The 23,203-nt window shown below is 44.3% G+C and overlaps 1 protein-coding gene across 2 annotated transcripts in view; it reads right to left on the bottom strand.

Annotated features, from left to right (window-relative positions):
- The window catches only part of abcg4a (ATP-binding cassette, sub-family G (WHITE), member 4a), a 36,584-nt gene extending 18,094 nt beyond the window's left edge, over nt 1-18,490 (bottom strand). The window contains exons 1-2 of one of the 2 annotated variants that reach the window (XM_023968736.2): nt 17,866-18,490; nt 9,354-9,600 (exon numbers count right to left, since the gene is read on the bottom strand). In XM_023968736.2, coding sequence (XP_023824504.1) covers nt 9,354-9,600; nt 17,866-17,913 — 295 coding nt within the window. In that variant the 5' untranslated portion in view covers nt 17,914-18,490. The remainder of the gene's footprint in view (nt 1-9,353; nt 9,601-17,865) is intronic. The other variant, XM_023968737.2, reaches the window with a different exon arrangement.
- Between the last annotated feature and the right edge of the window lie 4,713 nt (nt 18,491-23,203).

The raw sequence follows: 23,203 nt of genomic DNA, 5'->3' as shown, positions 1-23,203 counted from the left end.
TTTCTTTTATTCCAAGACCTCCGATTTGCTCAGTTTGGCTGTGGCGGCAATGCTTAGGAAAAGTCTGTTAGTCTTGTTGGTTCCAAACTTCTTCAATTTAAGAATGATGGAGGCCACTGTGTTCTTGGGAACCTTCAATGCTGCAGAAATGTTTTGGTACCCTTCCCCAGATCTGTGCCTCGACACAATTCTGTCTTGACCTCATGACTTGGTTTTTGCTCTGACATGCACTGTCAACTGTGGGACCTTATATAGAGAGGTGTGTGCCTTTCCAAATCATGTCCAATCAACTGAATTTACCACAGGTGGACTCCAATCAAGTTGCAGAAACATCTCAAGGATGACCAATAGAAACAGGATGCACCTGAGCTCAATTTGTTGTCCCATAGCAAAGGGTCTGAATGCTTATGTAAATAAGGTATTTCTGTTTTTTATTTTTTATAAATGTGGTAACATTTATAAAAACTGTTTTTGCCTTTTCATTATGGGGTATTTTGTGTAGATTGACGAGGGAAAAAAATGCATTTAATTGTCACATCTTCTCCGGCACTCAGCGTCACCYGTCTCCTAACCACCGGTCCTGGCAACCCATCTTTACGCACACCTGTGTCACACCTGGACTTCATTACTCCCTGATTACTTACCCTTTATATAGCTCTCTTTTGTTATCAGTTTTGGTTAGGCAGTATTGGTTATGTTTTCTTGTCGGACGTTTGTCTTGTATCGTTCTATGTTCGTTAATATTAAACTCACTAACTGCACCTGATTCCTGACTCCCTGCGTCAACATTACAGAATACTGCCTCACCAAATGGAAGCAGCAGTTAATGACGACATCTCCCAGATGGTCAGCGAACAGGGACACCTACTTTGCCAACACCATGACCAGCTGGCACAACTGGATGAGGTCCTCCGCGTTCTTCAACGTCTCAACATTTCACTAGGGGCGTCACCTCAAACAAGCGGAGGACAAGTCGACCCAGTGAGCCAGCACCCCAGCCCATCCAACAGTCCGACCAGGTCAGCGATGCCCGTTTGTCCCTTCCCTCTATTTTACTCATCAGATGGGAGCCCCCACCATGGAGAGGTCCAAGGTTGCCATGATTATTTTCCTGCTGACCGGACAGACATTGGAGTGGGCTATGGCCATCTGGGAGAGAGGAGGAGCTGGGTTCCTAAGAGGGGTTCATGGCTCTGTTCACGGGGGTCTTCGACCATCCACTGGAGGGCAGAGAGGATGGGGAGTGCCTAAGCTAACTACAGCAGGATGGCCACAGCGGAGTACGCGCTCACCTTTCGGACAGTGGCAGCATGCAGCGCATGGAATGAGCCGGCACTCTGCACCCTATTCAGAAGAGGATTGCGTGAAGAGGTCCAGACAGAGTTGGCGTGCTAAGACGACAAACGAACCTTCTTCGCGAGCGTTGGCACCCCATCGTCTCTCTCCCTCCTTTGTTGACTGAGTCAGAGCCTGAACCCATGTAGGTAGGGGCCACATGCCTCCCCGCAGCTGAGCGACGCCGTCATAGACAGTTAGGGCTATGTCCTTATTGTGGCCAGGAGGGGCACCAGCTTCTACGGTGTCCGGTACGTCTCAACCCGGAATCCACGAGAGCAGAGGGACGGCCCTGTGATCATCCGTTTCCTGGGTTAGGCATGAGTACTCCATCACTTTGCACCAAACCTTTTTTTGTATCGATTTCACTAGCTGGCTGTCCCTCATCTATTGTTTCTATTGTTCACCTATTGTTTCTATGAATTTCATTGACCAGGCCCTTGCCTCCTCCCTGCACATCACCTCATACCCGGTCTCCTCTCCATTTCCAGTCCAAGCGTTGGACATGCGACCATTGGGACCCAACGCTATTACGCACATCACTGCTTCACTCACCCTCACCGTGGGACCCAAGCACCAGGAAAGCCTTTCCTTCCTCATCACCTCCGCACCTGTGCACAAAGTCATCCTTCGCCTTCCGTGGATCTAACTCCATAATCTCACCATTTCCTGGTCAGAGAGGAGGATTACCGCCTGGGGACCAGGATGCCGGAGGACCTGCTTTTCTGCACCCTGTGGTTCAACGTCAGTGGAGGGCCCTGTGAGTGTCTGCCAGCCCATCAATCGGTCCTCCCGTATCAATGGCCACGTGTTTTGGGACYTGGATGTGGACATCCGCCAGGCTCTGGAGAGGGAACCCACTCCTGCCACCTGCCTTCCGGAGCGCATCTACGCCCCCGTGGGGGTCAGAGATCGGTTGCTCACCTTGGCACACATATCCCTCACCATTCAACACCCAGGTATCACCAGCACCACTCAATCCCTTTCTAAGAAATACTGGGGGCCCACTTTGGCGCAGGACGATGCTGTGTCAACTCATGTCAACACTATGTCAACTCATGTTCAGTGTGAACACAATTTAAATCTCCTCGGCACGCTCCAGCAGGTAAACTCTTTCACCTTCCCGTGCCTCAGCGTCCCTGGTCTCATCTTTCCATTGATTTTGTCATTGATCTCCCCTCCTCTGATGGGTTCACCATCATTTTGGTGGTTAAAATCATGCCGTTTCATCCCTCTCTCTGGTCACCCTACCGCTCTCTAGGTCGCTGAGGCACTGTTCCAGCAGGTCTTCCAGCACTATGGCCTTCCGGGGGATATCGCCTTTGATCGTGGCCCCCAATTCACATCACATGTATGGAGTACTTTCATGGAGAAGCTGGGGGTCACGGTCAGCCTCACTTCCGGGTACCGGCCTCAATCTAATGGGCAGGTGGAGCGGATGAACCAGGAGCTGGGGAGGTTCCTGATGAGTCACTGCCAGGACCGGCAGTAGGAGTGGGCCCGATTCCTTCCTTGGAATGAATACGCCCAGAATTCATTGCAACATTCCTCCACCGGGGTGACTCCCTTCCAGTGTGTTCGGTGTTATCAGCCAGCCCTGGCTCCGTGGACTCCGAGCCAGACCTAAGCTCCTGCGGTGGACGAGGGGTTATGGCACGCAGAAGAGGTATGGAACAATGCCAACGTGAGACAGCGCGCCGTCCTCCATCAGAAAGAGCAAGGGATCACCACCACAGTGAGGCTCCCGTGTTCCATCCTGGTGATCGCTTCTGGCTCTCCACCAAATAAAATACAATTTTATTGGTCACATACACATGGTTATCAGATGTTAATGCGAGTGTAGCGAAATGCTTGTGCTTCTAGTTCCAACAGTGCAGTAATATCTAACAAATAATCTAACAATTCCCAACAACTATCTAATACACACAAATCTAACAAGTAATCTAACAATTCCCCAACAACTACCTAATACACACAAATCTAAAGGGGTGAATGAGAATATGTACATATAAGTATATAGATGAGCGATGGTTGAGCGGCATAGGCAAGGTGCAGTAGATGGTATAAAATACAGTATATACATTTGATAAGAGTAATGTAAGATATGAAGACATTATTAAAGTGTCCAGTGATTGGGTCTCCATGTGGGCAGCAGCCTCTCTGAGTTAGTGATTGCTGTTTAGCAGTTTGAGTGCCTTGAGATAGAAGCTGTTTCTCTGTCTCTCAGTCCCAGCTTTGATGCACCTGTACTGACCTTGCCTTCTGGATGATAGCGGTGTGACCAGGCAGTGGCTCAGGTGGTTGTTGTCCAGGAASCTCCCGCTCCGCCTGTCCTGTAAGAAGCTGAGTCCCCGGGGCCGTTCAAGGTCCACTGGAGGGTCAACGAGGTAACTTACAGATTACAACTCGCCACTAACTACCGGATCTCACCATCTTTTCATGTTTCCCTCCTCAGGCCAGTGGTTCCTGGTGTCCTGGCTGATGCCGTCCCCCATGACACCCCTCCGCTTCCCTTGGACATCGAGGGGAGCCCTGCCTCTACTGTCAGATCACTCCTGGACTCCCGACGTCGTGGGAGGGGTACAGTCCAGAGGAGCGGTGCTGAGTTCTGGTGGACGACATTCTAGATCCCAAAATCATCCGAGAATTCCACCTTCGCCGTCATCCTGCGGCTGGAGCCGCGCGTCGGGGGCAGGTATTGTCACGTCTACTCCTGCTCCTGCTCTAKCTCTCCGGCGCTCAACGTCGCCGGTCTACTAACCACCGGTCCTGGCCACCCATCTTTACGCACACCTGCGTCTCATCATCAGTCACACCTGGACTTCATTACTCCCTCATTACTTACCCTTTATATAGCACTCGTTTGTTATCAGTTATCAGGCAGTATTGGTTGTTTCCCTGTCAGATGTTTCTCTTGTTTTGTATCGTTCTATGTTCGTTAATACTAAACTCACTAACTGCACCTGCTTCCTGACTCCCTGCGTCGACGTTACATTAATCCATTTTAGAATAAGGCTGTAACAAAACAAAATGTGGAAAAAGTGAAGGGGTCTGAATACTTTCCAAATGCACTGTATACAGCCAATACATACAGGTAGAAAAAGTTCATAATCAACGATTCATCTGTACACTATATACAGTACACATCTGTACACTCTGTCAACTACAATATCAACTGAATGCCAGCCTGCTGGTCCTACTAGTGTCTTTTAATACAGTATTGTATAGTATTGTATCCCAGTATTGTATGGAGAAGCTGTGTCTCTCATATAGAAGCTGAATAGGTTATTCAGTTCCACAGAGATTATTTAGAGTCTGACTGGGACTGAAATCCTCTGGCAATATTACAGGTCACCTTCACCACATACACACACACACACCCTTCTTCATCCCCAGCACATTACTCCTGATGTCTAATGGCTGCCACCCCCATCCTCACCCCTCCTCCCCCTACCCTGCAGTGTATTACATCCATTGGATACACCACAGACAGACAGGGGAGCAGCCCCCTGTCAGAGAAATAGCTCTTCCTCTGCGTGTGGCGCATACTAATGATCTAACCTACTGCTGCGGGTGGAGTCTAACTCTGTGTTGCTGATGTCGCATACTGATGTGGTTATTCACCCTCACATTGTCTGCTGTGTCATAGACAGAGGTGAGATGACTTCCTCCATATTGTTTATGTCACATACGGTAAGACTCACGCAGAGAGACACAGAGACACAGACACACGCACAAACACAGACACATGCGTGGGCACAGACGCACATACGCACCCACGCACCCTTCTTCAGCCTCCCTTACACTGCTCTCATGTGGCTATGGGCTCAGGGTAGTCTGGAACTTTCAGTCTCTCTGTGGGACAGCACAGGAGATCAGAGTGCATCACTCCCTATACTGTAAACAGGATTATTAGGGAAATCGTTCTCGTTGCAAAGCATTTAAATGTTTGAAACAAACTATATTAATCTGACTATCCAAAATAATAGTATTATTGTGTGCATGTAACCATACTCAATATGTCTAGATGATTTAGTGCCAGTAGTTACCTACAAGCTGAAATTCCACAGGCCTTGTGACTGAAGCAGAGCCGTTGTGGGACGTGYGGAGTGTAGAAAGGACCAGGTGTGTGTTTGTATGCGTTTATGGACCAGATAACAGTAAATAACAGAAGGCAGAGCTCCAGACATCTGCAGGGGGGGGGGGGGCTGCATGACAGAACCCACTCTAGGCTCTTCTGTTCAGAACACCATCCACCCCCTCTCCTCAGCTTCAAATGACACACACACACACTACATGCCTGGACTGACGTTACGTCATCCGTAATCTCCCGTTGGAGGTATATGCCCTCCACATGAAACACCTTCTGTGGAGTAACCTTATTTATCCTCATCCATCCTCCCAGGCATAAATGGGCATCCCAGGGATGGCGACTATAAAAATGAATGAGAAGGGGTGGCTGCAATGCCCCACCTGACCCTCACATCTCTGGGTCTTTACTCCACTCGAGAGCCGACCAAACAAAGTAATGGCGCTCTCACTGATTGACTCTCCTCAGGCATCCAGTTCCACATCACGTGAACCACAAAAATCCTCAGATATGACGGCTCCTTTTCAACCTTCGTGCTCCGKGTTCTGAATCTCAGAAGTCATCCGTTATTACAGCTCCCTCTTCACCCTAACGCGTTGTGTTTCTCTCTCTGAGAATCACACAGACTCCTGAGATATTACGGCCCTCTCCCTGGGCCCCTCTCCACATCCTCCTCCCCCCCCCCCCACCTTCTGCTGAGATCTTCATAATAACTCTCGGGTGCAAAAGCATACCCTGGAGCACCATGCTCAGCTCCGCACCATCACATTACGTCTGCTCATTATACAGGTTTAATTTTACACTGCAGAGGGATCTCACTCTCTCGCTGCTCATTTTGATGAAGGAAAAACTGTTTTAGGTGGCTCAAAAAGGAAGAACAAAAAATATTACTCAGTCTAATGACTAAGCCTATTAGAATATAAATGACATTTGAACCAAATGATGAGTAACAGGTAGTGGAGCCTTCTAGGGATGCAGTGAGTCTGTGAGAGAGATACGAGGCAGTGAAGGGTTAAATAGGGCTAATGCCAGGAAGGTTTCAGTCACAGTCAGACTCAAAATAGTCTCTGTGTGAACTGAATAACGTACAGTATTCAGCTTCTATATGAGAGACTCAGCTTCTCCATACAACACTGTACAATCCTACAGTATATTAAAAACCACTAGTAGAACCAGTTGGCTGGCCTTCAGTTGATATTGTAGTTGATGGCATGTACTGATGTGTATAGTGTATATCATTTACAGACGAATCATTGATCGCTGATGAACTGCACTTTTTCAACCTGCATGTATTGCCTGTATATATCCTTGTCTATGCTTGATTGTGCTTTTATTATGTGTGCACACCCTCCTGTATTTCCCCTCAGGGACAAACACAGTCATTATCTTATCTTAGGCATCCCCCTATGCATATCTATGTTACTGAAGTGGTATTAGTCAAACTCTATATAGTCTCTCAATGAACGGAATAACCTATGCAGCCTCTATGGGAGACAGACACCACTTCTTCATACAATACTGGGATAGGCTACAATACATGTAGCTACACATATAAATAAGGGCACAGACCACAGACCTTCACATGTGTATATATGCATACCTTCACATGTGTATATAGATAACAGGGGAAGGCTAGGAGAGGTTAGCTACATGCAGAGTTGAACAACAAAACAGTGGGTAAAAACCACTGATTGAATGGAGAATGCCGACGTGACAACGTTACAATTCAATGCATGAACAAAGGGGTTCGTTATCGATCAGACCAGCCTTCAGTCAGGAATCTCTCGCTCTACCCCGTTTCCCATTTGGACCCAGACACGCAGGCGCATACACGCGCATTCGCATGCAGGCACTATACATACGTACGCACGCACACGCACCGTCTCCCAGTCTGACCATGTGATTGCAGTACTGTCTGCCCCTTTTTGTCTCTACTATCATTACTGCTAGACGTGAAGGTACTGGACCACTTCCGCCACACTGTCACTAATGGACATCAATAACATAAGGCCAACAACAACAGTAGTGATGGAATGTAGATCTGACTTACTGCAACACCATGTTTCATGTTATGGTGATTGCGGTTGTGTTATCTACTAGTTGAATGCACCGAGCCCCTCTAACAACACAGTGGAATACACATCTACCCAACACCCATAATGGACATCAATGCAACCTCAGATAAACAACAGTAGAAAGAGAGGATGTATGATAAGATCAGACATACTGTATTAATATGCGCCATGTAGCCTATAAACAAAGAACCTGTGGAGGACACAAAGACATGACGTAGGGGTTGGTCTAAGGAGGACGTTGTCCTGACAGAGAGGTATGGCCAACCAGAACCATTTTGCGTCATTCTGGAGACTCCAAGGCTCTGAAGTTGCTCATTAATCAGGCCTGGGGTTTAAATGCCATTAATATTTAATGAGCAGATCAATCGTATATTGGCCCTGTCTGTCTGCCTGGTGTAGCCCATAACCTGGGCGTATCGTACATCGTGAGATGGGTTGGAGGGTAGGGGGGGGCAGGCTGCTAGTGTGAATTATTTATTGTGTCTAAACTCTGCTGAACACAGCACAAATATACAGCAGCCACACAGCCTGGTAGAACAGACGTGTGTGTGTGTGTGTGTGTGTGTGTGTGTGTGTGTGTGTGTGTATTGCATACAGATCATTGGTCCTTCGAGCTGGATACTCCAGACACACAGAGAGAATAAGAAGAGTACAAGGAGTAAGACAATCGACCAAGATAGGTCTGCCAGTGTTTGAACACCAGTTACAGTAATGTGTGTATGGGTATAGCTTGAGTCTACATACAGTTTGAAGTCGGAAGTTAACATGCACTTAGGTTGGACTCATTAAAACTCGTTTTTCAACCACTCCACGAATTTCTTGTTAACAAACTAGTTTTGGCAAGTCAGTTAGGACATCTACTTTGTGCATGACACAAATTATTTATCCAACAATTGTTTACAGACAGATTATTTCACTTATTATTCACTGTATCACAATTCCAGTGGGTCAGAAGTTTACATACTTTAAGTTGACGGTGCCTTTAAACAGCTTGGAAAATTCCAGAAAATGATGTCATGGCAGGTGCAGGAGAGCAGAGATTTGTGAACAGGCGCACACTTTATTTAGGTAAAAGTGAAAAACGAGCAAAACAGTTACAAGAATTATGTTTAACAATAAACATCTTCGTGAAAAATAACAGGGAAAAACAAGCCAGTCCGGCGCGTCAACAATACACACGTAACACAAACAATCTTACACAAAGACATGATGGGGAACAGAGGAATAAATACATGTAGATTGATTGGAGAATGAAAACCAGGTGTGCAGGGAACAAGACAAAACAAATGGATACATGAAAAATGGAGCGGCGATGGCTAGAAAGACGGTGACGTCAACCGCCGAACGAACAAGGAGAGGAGCCGACTTCGGCGGAAGTCGTGACAATGGAAGTCGTGACACATTCTTAGAATAAAGTAGTGATCCTAACTGACCTAAAATAGATTTTTTACTAGGATTAAATGTGAGGAATTGTGAAAAACTGAGTTTAAATGTATTTGGCTAAAGTGTATGTAAATTTCAGACTTCAACTGTAGATACATAAATTCATCTATATGATATATATAGCCATCACCCAATAAAGATTCTCATTACTTGGCCATTATGCTCTGTGATGTTATCAGGGTCGTTTTCATTAGGGATCAAATGAAAGAAAACTGACTGACTATCTGAACTTCTCCAATACGACTCTGGAAGACATTTTGCTACAGTGCACCCTAACAAATATGACCCTGTTGTATTGTTTTTGTAGGGGTGGTGTATGGGTGGATATATATCTCAGCTACCTATCTATCTTTAGTATGTGTGGTGTAGGGGTGGTGCATAATGTCTGGGTGGTGTGTGGGCTGCAGTACCTCTCCTCCTCCAGCAGGGGCCCTCTCTGATGGTGTACGACAGCTCAGTGAACTCTATGTCCACAGCAGAGCGCCGAGGCAGGTGGGAGAACCGCTGGGCCTCCGTAATGTGGTTCTCCACTTTCTTTAGGTGGGTGAGCAGCGGGGCCTCCGTGGGCACACCCCCACCCCCAGGGAGTTTGGTCTCCTCCATAGGGATGCTGACAGAGACAGACGTCTCCAACGTCCTCTCAGCCATACTAACAGACTGGAAAAGAGGGGGGAAACGGTCAGTTATTATAATACTACAGATGTCATGTTATTATTACACATGTTATTATTGTGATGAAAGATGAGATTCTACAAGTAGGTTACCCAGAAAACTGGGAACATTCCCAGAACATTGCCTAAAATTCCCATGAAGTTCTAGTTAGAGTTTTATCTAACATTAGGAAAAGTCCTTGGAATATTCTCCTAACATTCACTAAAATGTTGTGCACAACATCTGTAACAATCACCACAGAACATTCTCCAAAAGCTATTAGGTTTCCAGAAAATATAATAACAGTAATGTTTTCCCAGCAAACCAAAACTGGTTCTGTGAAAGTTCCCAGAACATTTGTGAGGTTGCGGAAAATGTTCTCTTCAACCAAAAACTATCCAGTCATGCTGATGATTATACAACGTTTGTATAAAACATTCACCTGATGTTGCAAGAACATTCCCAGAATGGAGATCCCAAAAGATATGTTCCCAAAACACAAAAGACAGATGAAATGTGTTCTAGGAATGTTCTTGTAACATCAGGTGACTGTTTTTTACACTATAGAAGAAACCATGTAGAATCATCCACACAACTGGACAGTATTTGTGTTTTGGGAACATACCTTTAATGATGTCCCCACAATGTTCTCACCAGACTGTTCCAACAACCCAATGAAACATTCTGGTAACCTTTAAAGAATAGATTAAATGGGTTCTAGGAAAGTTCTTGCAACACCAGACAAATGTTTTATACAAATATTCTATAGTCATCAGCGTGACAGGACAGTATTTGTGTTATGAGAACATTTGCCGCGACCTACCAAATGTTCTGGGAACTTTCACAGAAAAATTTTGGTTTGCTGGATATTCTGTTAAATCCCAAAGCAAATGTGGTAAGAATAGATCCATATTATGTTATCATACCATGGGATATAGATAAACCCAATTCTCTGCCATGGGCTTGGAGGTTTGAGTATTGAAATGTAATAAAAAAGTGGTAGATTATCAAGCAATTGAGTGAATGATGACGTGACGAGCTGACATTGATTGACTGTGAAAAACAAACTCTGCCAGGCCTACTCCATAAGGACATGACCTGGACAATCAGTTTGTAATGTAGGGATGGTGTGGCTCTATATAAAGCTGTGAACAGTGATGATGAGACAGTGGAAACAGTGTTGTAGTGATTGCAGACATGCTAGACAAGCTCTTAGAGGTCCGACGGTTTTGGCGGTGCTAATGTGATTAGGGCTATAGACGTCCCAAGTCACACCCTATTCCCTATATAGTGCACTACTTTTTCATTTTTCTTTTTACCAGAGGCCTATAGGGAATAGGGGGCCATTTGGGACACAGGTTTGGTCTAGTTGTACAGTGAGGGAAAAAAGTATTTGATCCCCTGCTGATTTTGTACGTTTGCCCATTGACAAAGAAATGATCAGTCTATAATTTTAATGGTAGGTTTTATTTGAACAGTGAGAGACAGAATACAACAAAAAAATGCAGAAAACCGCTTGTCAAAAATGTTATAAATTGATTTGCATTTTAATGAGGGATAAGTATTTGACCCCCGCTCAATCAGAAAGATTTCTGACTCCCAGGTGTCTTTTATACAGATGACGAGCTGCAGATTAGGAGCACACTCTTAAAGGGAGTGCTCCTAATCTCAGTTTGTTACCTGTATAAAAGACACCTGTCCACAGAAGCAATCAATCAATCAGATTCCAAACTCTCCACCATGGCCAAGACCAAAGAGCTCTCCAAGGATGTCAGGGACAAGATTGTAGACCTACACAAGGCTGGAATGGGCTACAAGACCATCCGCCAAGCAGCTTGGTGAGAAGGTGACAACAGTTGGTGCGATTATTCGCAAATGGAAGAAACACAAAAGAACTGTCAATCTCCCTCGGCCTGGGGCTCCATGCAAGATCTCACCTCGTGGAGTTGCAATGATCATGAGAACGGTGAGGAATCAGCCCAGAACTACCACGGGAGGATCTTGCCAATGATCTCAAGGCAGCTGGGACCATAGTCACCAAGAAAACAATTGGTAACACACTACGCCGTGAAGGACTGAAATCCTGCAGCGCCCGCAAGGTCCCCTGCTCAAGAAAGCACATATACATGCCCGTCTGAAGTTTGCCAATGAACATCTGAATGATTCAGAGGACAACTGGGTGGAAAGTGTTGTGGTCAAATGAGACCAAAATGGAGCTCTTTGGCATCAACTCAACTCGCCATGTTTGGAGGGGAGGGAATGCTGCCTAAGAACACCATCTCCACCATCAAACATGGAGGTGGAAACATTATGCTTTGGGGTGTTTTTTCTGCTAAGGGGACAGGACAACTTCACCGCATCAAAGGGACGCTGGACGGGGCCATGTACCGTCAAATCTTGGGTGAGAACCTCCTTCCTCAGCCAGGGCATTGAAAATGGGTCGTGGATGGGTATTCCAGCATGACAATGACCCAAAACACACGGCCAAGGCAACAAAAGGGGTGGCTCAAGAAGAAGCACATTAAGGTCCTGGAGTGGCCTAGCCAGTCTCCAGACCTTAATCCCATAGAAAATCTGTGGAGGGAGCTGAAGGTTCGAGTTGCCAAACGTCAGCCTCGAAACCTTAACGACTTGGAGAAGATCTGCAAAGAGGAGTGGGACAAAATCCTCCTGAGATGTGTGCAAACCTGGTGGCCAACTACAAGAAACGTCTGACCTCTGTGATTGCCAACAAGGGTTTTGCCACCAAGTACTAAGTCATGTTTTGCAGAGGGGTCAAATACTTATTTCCCTCATTAAAATGCAAATCAATTTATAACATTTTTGACATGCGTTTTTCTGGATTTTTTTGTTGTTATTCTGTCTCTCACTGTTCAATAAATCTACCATTTAAAATTATAGACTGATCATTTCTTTGTCAGTGGGCAAACGTACAAAATCAGCAGGGGATCAAATACTTTTTCCCCTCACTGTATAATGTTGTAAGAGGTTTTATTAGGTCTACGGTATAGACAGGCTGGATGTGGGGGGATCTGATTCCCGGCCGGTACGAGGAGTGGAGGATTTGGTTACAGACTAGCAGAGCCTTATAGTGCTGAAACGGCTAATTCTCGTGAAACCTCCTGGCCTACACGGAGTATCCCCCCTCCCCCACTGCTCCACTCCTGACTCCCCACTCTCTCTGGCCTGGGCAACGTGGAGGATACACGTCGCACCACACAAGCCAATTAAGAGGAAATACACCAATATTTCACATTAGCTTTCACACACACACACACACACACTTTATACTACCTGTACAGCTACGCTTACCACACCACAAAAAAATACTTTTCTGGGGTACAAAAGCTGAGTCCTTCCTATCGACGGTTGGTTGGAACACGACACCGGTCTGTTTTGTTCTGGTTCCCTTGTTTTGCAACTCGCATATCAAACCTGCTCTATTGATTCTAGCTCCTATGAATTATTCTAGGGGGGGACTTGGTTTCCCTACTACAGCATGAAAGGCATGCAGGCAGAGCAACACCAACACTATTTATGGGTTGCACGTTGTCACAATATTGTTGTGAATGTTTTTTTGGAAGACTGACTCCCGACTGAATGTTCTACTCAAGCTGTCTGAAGCTCATAGCTAGGCAGTCATAATGTACAGTACACTACAGTGCATTCGGAAAGTACTCAGACCCCTTGACTGTTTCAACTATTTATGTTACAGGCTTATTCTATTAAATACATTTTCCCCCCCTCATCAATCTACACACAATACCCCATAATGACGACACAAAAACAGGCTTTTCGAAATGTTTAAACTGTATTACTAATAAAAATGGAAATATCACATTTACATAAGTATTCAGACCCTTTACTTAGTACTTTTTTGAAGCACCTTTGGCAGCGATTACAGCCTTGTGTCTTCTTGGGTATGACACTACAAGCTTGTATTTGGGGAGTTTCTCCCAACCTTCTCTGCAGATCCTCTCAAAATCTGTCAGGTTGGATGGGGAGTGTCGCTGCACGGCTATTTTCAAGTCTCTCCAGAGATGTTCGATCGAGTTCAAGTCCAGGCTCTGGCTGGGCCACTCGAGGACATTGAGACTTGTCCCGAAGCCACTCCTGCGTTGCCTTGGCCGTGTGCTTAGGGTCATTGTCCTGTTGGAAGGTGAACCTTCACCCCAGTCTGAGGTCCTGAGCTCTCTGGTGAACGTTTTCATAAAGGATCTCTCTGTACTTTGCTCCATTCATCTTTCCCTCGATCCTGACTAGTCTCCCAATCCCTGCCGCTGAAAAAAATCCCCACAACATGATGCTGCCACCACCATGCTTCACCATAGGGATGGTGCCAGGTTTCCTCCAGATGTGACACTTGGCATTCAAGCCAAAGAGTTCAATTTTGGTTTCATCAAACCAGAGAATCTTGTTTCTCATGGTCCGACAGTCCTTTCGGTGCCTTTTGGCAAATTCCAAGCCGGCTGTCATGTGCCTTTTACTGAGGAGTGGCTTCCATCTGGTCACTCTGCCATAAAGGTCTGATTGGTGGAGTGCTGCAGAGATGGTTGTCCTTGTGGAAGTTTCTCCCATCTCCACAGAGGAGCTCTGGAGRTCTGTCAGAGTGACCATTGGGTTCTTGGTCAACTCCCTGACCTAGGCCCTTCTTCCACGATTGCAAAGTTCGGCCAGGCAGCCAGCTCTAGGAAGAGTATTGGTGGTTCCAAACTTCTTCCATTTAAGAATGATGGAGGCCACTGTGTTCTTGGGGATATTCAATGCTGCAGAAATGTTTTGGTACCCTTCCCCAGATCTGTGCCTTGACAATCCTGTCTCGGAGAGCTATGGACAATTCCTGCGACCTCATGGCTTGGTTTTTGCTCTGACATGCACAGTCAATCGTGGGACCTTATATCGACAGGTGTGTGCCTTTCCAAATCATGTCCAATCAATTGAATTTACCACAGGTGGACTCCAATCACGTTGTAGAAAAATGTCAAAGATGATCAAAGGAAACAGGATGCACCTCATAGCCAAGTGTCTGAATAGTTATGTAAATAAGGTTCCTGTTTTTTATTTTTAATACATTTGCACAAAAAAAAATCTAAAAATACATTTTCGCTTTGTCATTATGGGGTATTGTGTGTTGATTGATGAGGGGTAAAAAATATTTTATTCATTTTAGAATAAGGCTGTAACACAACAAAAGGTGGAAAAAGTCAAGGAGTCGGAATACTTTCCGAATACAGACATGGGGCTTTACCTGTAAAGTACCGTCTTTTTGCAGGTTTAGGTTTCTGTCTCAATGGGGTAGGAGGTAGAAATGCAGCAATTTATTTGCTCAACACCTAGTCCTGTTACAATATGTAAAGGCTCAGTCAGTGAGTCATCGGAGTATACTGTAGGTGCGGCTGGCTGCTGCCCCTTATGACTGCCTAGCCTCAGACAGCTTGATTTATCCACAAAGATCTTTATAATAAGTTGCAGTGGGAGAAAGCACACTTACAAGCAATGGACGTATACTTGACAAGATATTAGAGGTAGTTTGAAGTGTGTTATTGTGTATCAAGTCAATAGGAAGTCGCATAGGCCTAAGCTGCCACATACAGTTGAAGTCTGCAGATACTTTTGTACCTGTTTCCTCCAGCATCTTCACAAGGTCCTTTGCTGTTGTTCTGGGATTGATTTACACTTTTCGCACCAAAGTACGTTCATCTCTAGGAGACAGAACACGTCTCCTTCCTGAGCGGTATGTCGACTGCGTGGTCCCATGGTGTTTATACTTGCGTACTATTGTTTGTACAGATGAATGTGGTACCTTCAGGCGTTTGGAAATTGCTCCCAAGAATGAACAAGACTTGTGGAGGTCTACAATTTTTTTTCTGAGGTCTTTGCTGATTTCTTTTGATTTTCCCATGATGTCAAGCAAAGAGGCACTGAGTTCGAAGGTAGGGCTTGAAAATTCATCCACAGGTCCACCTCCAATTGACTCAAATTATGTCAATTAGCCTATCAGAAGCTTCTAAAGCCATGACATCCTTTTCTGTAATTTTCCAAGCTATTTAAAGGCACAGTCAACTTAGTGTATGTAAACTTCTGACTCYCTGGAATTGTGATACAGTTATATATAAGTGAAATAATCTGTCTGTAAACAATTGTTGGAAAAATTACTTGTGTCATGCACAAAGTAGATGTCCTAACCGACTTGCCAAAACTATAGTTTGTTAACAAGAAATTTGTGGAGTGGTTGAAAAACGAGTTTTAATGACTCCAACCTAAGTGTATGTAAACTTCCGACTTCAAACTGCGTTGAAAATATACAAAGCAGTGCAGCAGTGTTGCAATGATACAATGTAGCATCAGCTACATAGACCAAGTCTAACTAAAGCTAACATATCTCACAGCAAAACTGCAAGGAGCCAACACTGTATCACATCAGTTTCTTCCCTGGAGGTAGAGTTGCCCTTAAAACAGATGTAATAAATAAAACTTCAATCTGCATTGTGTGGTGCTGTTATAGGCCTACTGTAAAGTGTCATTCTGTTTAGCATGGCTCAAACCTTAACTCCTAGATTGAGGAAAAGGAGAAAACGACCTGACCATGGCCTCTATTGATTGACATTCCATTAGTGAATCAATTAGCACGCTGCTTTAAGCACTATAACCCGTCCGACCACTAGAGCACTGCTTTAAGCCCTAGAACCCGACTGACCATTAACACTCTGCTTTAAGCCCTAGAACCCAACCGACCACTAGAACACTGCTTTATGCCCTAGAACCCGACCGACACTAGAACACTGCTTAAAGCCCTAGAACCCAACCGACCACTAGAACACTGCTTTATGCCCTAGAACCCGACCGACCACTAGAACACTGCTTTAATGCCCTAGAACCGACCGACCACTAGACACTGCTTTATGCCCTAGAACCGACCGACATTTAGAACAACTGCTTCATGCCCTAGAACCCGAACCGACCATTAGAACACTGCTTCAGGCCTAGAACCCGACCGACCACATTAGAACACTGCTTTCAGCCTAACCCGACCGACCATTTAGAACACTGCTTTATGCCTAGAACCCGACCGACCAATGAGAACACTGCTTCGCCTAGAACCCGACCGACCACTAAACACTGCTTCAGGCCCTAGAACCGACCGACCACTAGAACACTGCTTTATGCCCTAGAAACCCCGACCGACCCACTAGAACACTGCTTTATGCCCTAGAACCCGACCGACCCATTAGAACACTCTTCAGGCCCTAGAACCCGACCGACCACTAGAACACTGCTTCATGCCCTAGAACCCGACCGACCACTAGAACACTGCTTTATGCCCTAGAACCCGACCGACCATTAGAACACTGCTTCAGGCCCTAGAAGCCGACGGACCACCAGCACACTGCTTTAAGACCTCTACAGAACCCTGACAAACCAATGGACTCAGCATTTTTACAAAACATTTGTATCCAAAATGGCACCATGTTTCCTTTATAGTGTACTACTTTTTTTAAATCAGAACCCTATCATCACACTATGCTCTGCAGAACCCTAACGAACCATAATCGGTTCATCTCAACAGAACCTGTGTATCCCAAATGGCACCCTTTCCCAAGTAGTGCACTATAAAAGGAATAGGGTGCCATTGTGGACGCGGGCTGACAGACCATAATGGGGTTCTCTCTCTGTGAGATCAAGGCTGCCCTGTTCTTTCCTCTCTCATGCATTGCCCTGCCGCCTGGCCACGTGATGGAATGGGGGGGTAATAAGGTGGCACATCTAAAGGCATATGGTTCATGTCTTTCGTCTGTAGCCTTAGCTGATACATTGCTGGCAGTAAGGAATCCAGTGCTWGTCTGTCCTAATGAGTAATTACTTGGTAATAGCCTGGAGAAGTGGCACGGGTTCTCTCTTTCAGAGGCACCTGTTACTACGTTCCCTGTGATGATGTAAACATCAAACCATCTCTTGAATCTGTGTTCTTTGAGCTCTCTACCAGAACAAAGGCTAAACCTAATTATGGTTGTACTGCACATGGGCTGATATGAACATAGAACTGAGGTGTTTGGAAGGAGGGTGGATGGAGTGAAAGAAGAGAGGTTGTTCCATGCTGTTCCATGCATTACATCACTAATACATGCATGATCTGAAATAGACTGCTATTCCACGAACACACACAGGCCTACATGCAAGCATAAACGCAATGCACACAAATATAAACAGCTAATTTTCAATCCTTCACATTATGAAACATTTACCAATGATGCATTAATTAATCCAACATACTTTTTCTTGAGTGTTGACTTGACCAACAATAGAGCACTCCGTTCCCATTTATGAAGAGCACTGGTCAGTTCATCCCTTTACAATGAAACAGCAGACCCAGCAACAAGAGATGGTGCCCAACGAGTCAGTCCCGTGCCAGGCAAAGATCGTCACTGTGTTCCAGGCTCCATGAAGGTTCGGTTCGGTTACGGCGCGATGGAGAAGGATGAGGAAACGGTGTTTTTCCTCCCCAAAAAAAGATCACTCGGTGCTTGCTATGCTACATAACGTCCTGCACACAATATCTACCGCAATTATTGTCGAAATGATAAAATCCCCCTTCTGGCCGGAATAAGTGTGGTATGATGATTGTCAGTGATTAATAATTCAACAAATGCTGCATCTTTAGTCAATCAGGAGTGCGTTCGATTTCTGACAGATTATAGGCTAAATCAGACGTGTTATACTTATTTCATTCCCATATCCAGAGCACCTATCAGACTACTCACAAACGTCCTTGCCGCGGTGTTGATGATATTTTCTTTCCTACGTCTAGTCTCCACGTCCTCTTCTGGCTTGCTGCAGTAGCTCAATAGCACGCAGTACCGTTATCTTGCCGGTCAGTGCCTCTCTGGCACGCCCGTCGGTCTGGGTTTCAGGGCGTTACTGGCAGGTTTTGCGAGGAGATAGTCCACAGGAAGCCCAGGCTGAATGCTTTTAGAGCTATGATGATGTGATTGTTGTGTTTTATGTATAGGACACATATGAATCGGGATTATGGGTTTTCATCTGAATTAATTCAAAACAGAAATTGACGGACCTATAGGCTACCGACCCCACACAAAGTTGTATTTTGGGGTGCCAACAGTAGTTTAGAAATGCGATTAACATATAACACAGCAGAATAATACTTGAATATTTGTGCAATTACAAACATTTATCGCACTATTTTTTGCTATTCCTTATTGGGCAAAACGATTTGGAATGATTTGGCACATAGCCTATAAGCATTGACGACCATGTCGTAGCCTATGCGTGTTGCCCATAGCTACAAAAAAAATCCGATTGAAAAGTCGATACACCAATCCATTGTTTGTTTATTTCATCTTAGTGATGTAAGCAATACAAACGTAGGTTGTAGGCTATCGAATGCACCCACCGATGTGAATTTATCCGCGCGCGGTCTCTTTAAAGACCGCACCTGCGCATCTGTCTGGTGCTGATGCTGCAGTGCCCGGGTTATTTTCGGTGAAACAGTCGGGGTTACTCCCGTTCAAATAACGCCCTAAAATCACTCCGTGGGAAGAAACCAAAACATATTTGGCCTGAGTGTTTTTTTTCGCCAGCCAACGTTGAATATTAGCCAACCTCATAAGGTACCATAAATAAGCAATTATGTCATGCTCGTCATGAGCGGGGATAGAGTACCTTACACGTGTGGATGATTGCAAAGATACTGTCTTATTCGTCGTTAAATGGTTATCCTATCTGTTTAAAAAGATAGTGGACTATCACAACTATCATTGTGTAACTAAGTCCAATGATAAGAGTAATGGCTGCAATTGCAGGTATTCCGTACAATAGCCCTATAATTAAATAATTAAATATAAATACAATGAATAACTATTCTAGACATTTCTGTTTAAGAAAATACTAGGCCTACTCCCCTCTTCTGATGTAATTTGCTGTGACTTTGTGCATCATAGATAAAGCCAGTAATTGATCTAAGGTGAGTATATGCATATGGAACAGCTGACCCATAAAGATGCACTCCTTACATTTGCATAGGAACGATTTCATATTACAGTTTTTTTTATAGCGTTGGTGCAATTTTCACAAGCATGTGGTACATTGTCAAAACTCTTAGTACAAAACTCAAAACAGATTATCAAAAAGGCAATTGTTTTGAAACTAAGGACAATATGAATTGACTAAGGACATTACACTAAATCAGTCACTTTTTCACCAAACTTAATCAGTGTTTCATCTAGAACTACATGTTTGACATTGCAATACATGTTAATATAAAGTAATTGCCTTTCACAACGCAATGCTCATATTACTTTTGATATGATTCTCTTTTGTTAAGAGATTTCACCATTACTTAATCTGACTGCTCTTAATTGATGATCACTTAAACTTTTGTTTCTACAGATTGAGAACTAAATCATGAAAATGTCTGAAATAGAAACATGAAAAATATGATATATACACACACACACACACACACACACACACACAACTATGATTATGAATTTACTCCACAGTAAATAAAAAAAAACTGATAGACAAGAACAGATATACTGTATGTAACAAATCAAATCAAAGTTTATTGGTTGCGTACACAGATTAGCTGATGTTACAGGAGTTGCAGTGAACTGCTTCTGTTTCTAGCTCCTACAATGCAGTAATAAAATATAAAAATATTCCAGAAAGTCCAAAACAAATAATAAATGCATTCCCTATACACAGTGTTCAAAAGACAGTGCTCTTTCTATGACTGATCAGGTAAAAGCTATGATCTCTTATTGATGTCACCTAAATCCACTTCAATCAGTGTAGATGAAGGGGAGGAGACCGGTTAAAAAATGATTTTTAAACCTGGAGACAATTGAGACATGGATTGCTTGTGCGCTACTCAGAGGTTGAATGGGCAAGACAAAACACTTACAGTGCCTTCGGAAAGTATTCAAACCCCTTGACTTTTTCCATATTTTGTTAAGTTACAGCCTTGTTCTAAAATGTATGAAATAGTATTTTTTCCCCTCAATCTACACACAATATCCCATAATGACAAAGGAAAAACAGGATTCAAATTTTTAGCCAATTTATAAAAAATAAAACGTAAATATCACATTTACATAAGTATTCAGACCCTTTATTCAGTACTTTGTTGAAGCAACTTTTCCAGCGATTACAACCTTGAGTCTTCTTGGGTATGACACTACAAGCTTGGCACACCTGTATTTGGGGGAGTTTCTCCCAGTCTTCTCTGCAGATCCTCTCAAGCTCAGTCAGGTTGGATGGGGAGCGTTGAAGCACAGCTATTTTCAGGTCTCTACAGAGATGTTCGATCGGGTTCAAGTCCGGGCTCTGGTTGGGCCACTCAAGAACATTCAGAGACTTGTCCCGAAGCCACTCCTGCGTTGTCTTGGCTGTGTGCTTAGCGTCGTTGTCCTGTTGGAAGGTGAACCTTCACCCCAGTCTGAGCTCTTTGGAGCAGGTTTTCATCAAGGATCGCTCTGTACTTTGCTCCATTCATCTTTTCTTCGATCCTGACTAGTCTCCCAGTCCCTAAAAAACCGCCATGCTTCACCGTAGGGATGGTGCCAGGTTTCCTCCAGATGTGACGCTTGGTATTCAGGCCAAAGAGTTCAATCTTGGTTTCATCAGACTAGAGAATCTTGTTTCTCACGATCTGAGAGTCTAGGTGCCTTTTGGCAAACTCCAAGCGGTTTGTCACGTGCCTTTTACTGAGGAGTGGTTTCCGTCTGGCCACTCTACCATAAAGACCTGATTGGTGGAGTGCTGCAGAGATGGTTGTCCTCCCTGACCAAGGCCCTTCTCCCCCAATTGCTCAGTTTGGCTGGGCAGCCAGCTCTAGGAAGACTTTTGGTGGTTCCAAACTTCTTCCATTTAAGAATGATGGAGGCCACTGTTCTTGGGGACATTCAATACTACAGAAATGTTTTGGTACCCTTCCCCAGATAAGTGCCTCGACACAATCCTTTTTTGGGAGTCCCACAGACAATTCCATCTACCCCATGGCTTGGTTTTTGCTCTGACATGCACAGTCAATCGTGGGACCTTATATAGACAGGTGTGTGCCTTTCCAAATCATGTCCAATCAATTGAATTTACCACAGGTGGACTCCAATCAAGCTGTAGAAACATCAAGGATGATCAATAGAAACAGGATGCACCTGAGCTCAATTCAGTCTCATAGCAAAGGGTCTGAATACTTAAGGTATTTCCATTTTTTAATATTTTATAAATTAGAAAAAATGTCTAAAAACCTGTTTTCACTTAGTCATAATGGGGTCTTGTGTTGCTGGGGATAAAAAAAAAAAAAATACATTTTAGAATAAGGCTGTAACTTAAGAAAATGTGGAAAAATTCAATGGGTCTGAATACTTTCCGAAGTGCCTTTGAACGGGGTATGGTATTAAGTGCCAGGCGCACTGGTTTGGAGTATGTCAAAAACTGCAACGCAGCTAGGATTCACGCTCAACAGTTTCCTGTGTGTATCAAGAGGATTCACGCTCAACAGTTTCCTGTGTGTATCAAGAGGATTCACGCTCAACAGTTTCCTGTGTGTATCAAGAATGGCCCATCACCCAAAGGACATGCAGCCAACTTGACAACTGTGGAAAGGATTGGAGTCAACATGGGCCGGCATCCCTGTGGAACGCTTGACACCTTGTAGAGTCCATGCCCAAAGGATGGAAGCTGTTCTGAAGGCAAAAGGGGGTGCAACTCAATATTAGGTAGGTTTCATGTATTCAAAATTAAGCTGCTGAGGTATTTTTTATTTGGGGGGGGGGGGGGGGGGGGGGGGAGGTCATACCGCTTTACTAAAATTGCATTGGCCAATACAGTACTCTAATACCATGATACAGTATATCCCATTTACGCAACAGACACTTTTATCCAAAGTAACAACACTACACATTTTGGTATGTGACCCATTGGGAATCGAAGTCACAACTCTGGTGTTGCTAGTGCCATGCTCTTATGAACTGAGCCATGTAAAGGACCACTACAGTACATAAGTACCATACAATAATGTAAAATACAATATAGATGGAAGATGTATGACTGCCATCCCCATAAGCATACTACTCTCCTTCAGGCCATGGATGAGGCATGCGACGATTTTGATCCAGACCTGTGAGGCTTGGATTCGCCACGCCAAAAGCTTTTTCCCCAGGTGCATGAAAAATGAGGACGCTCAAGACAGGTTTGATGCAAACTAGCACTAAACACTAWTTCATTTGATTACATTGTGAAAGATGTCTTCAGTGATCACACATGGGATAGAAATGATGGAAATGTGATGTTCAGTCAATTTTAAAACAGGTAGTGCAAGTATATTGCCTAATGTGAAAACAGTGTAACGCACTGWAATTTACAGTACTGTAGCATACTACATACATTCAAAGGTATCTTACATTTTTTTGCTATTACATTAACTGGTTGTTAAAATAATTAGTCATTATGTCGTGTTTTGGTGATTAAACCAATGTACTCATTGTATTTCACAGTAGGATTATATTGTGGCTCAATGGTTGTGTGGTATGTCTCCTTCCCAAAAAATGAATGCACAAAGAAAGCTTTTGAACATAAGACTGGCTGCGTA

Source organism: Salvelinus sp. IW2-2015, linkage group LG23 (assembly GCF_002910315.2).
Source record: "Salvelinus sp. IW2-2015 linkage group LG23, ASM291031v2, whole genome shotgun sequence".
Classification (NCBI taxonomy): Eukaryota; Metazoa; Chordata; class Actinopteri; order Salmoniformes; family Salmonidae; genus Salvelinus; species Salvelinus sp. IW2-2015.
The sequence above is the reverse complement of the archived record's forward strand: the minus strand, read 5'-3'. Positions and strand labels throughout refer to the sequence as shown.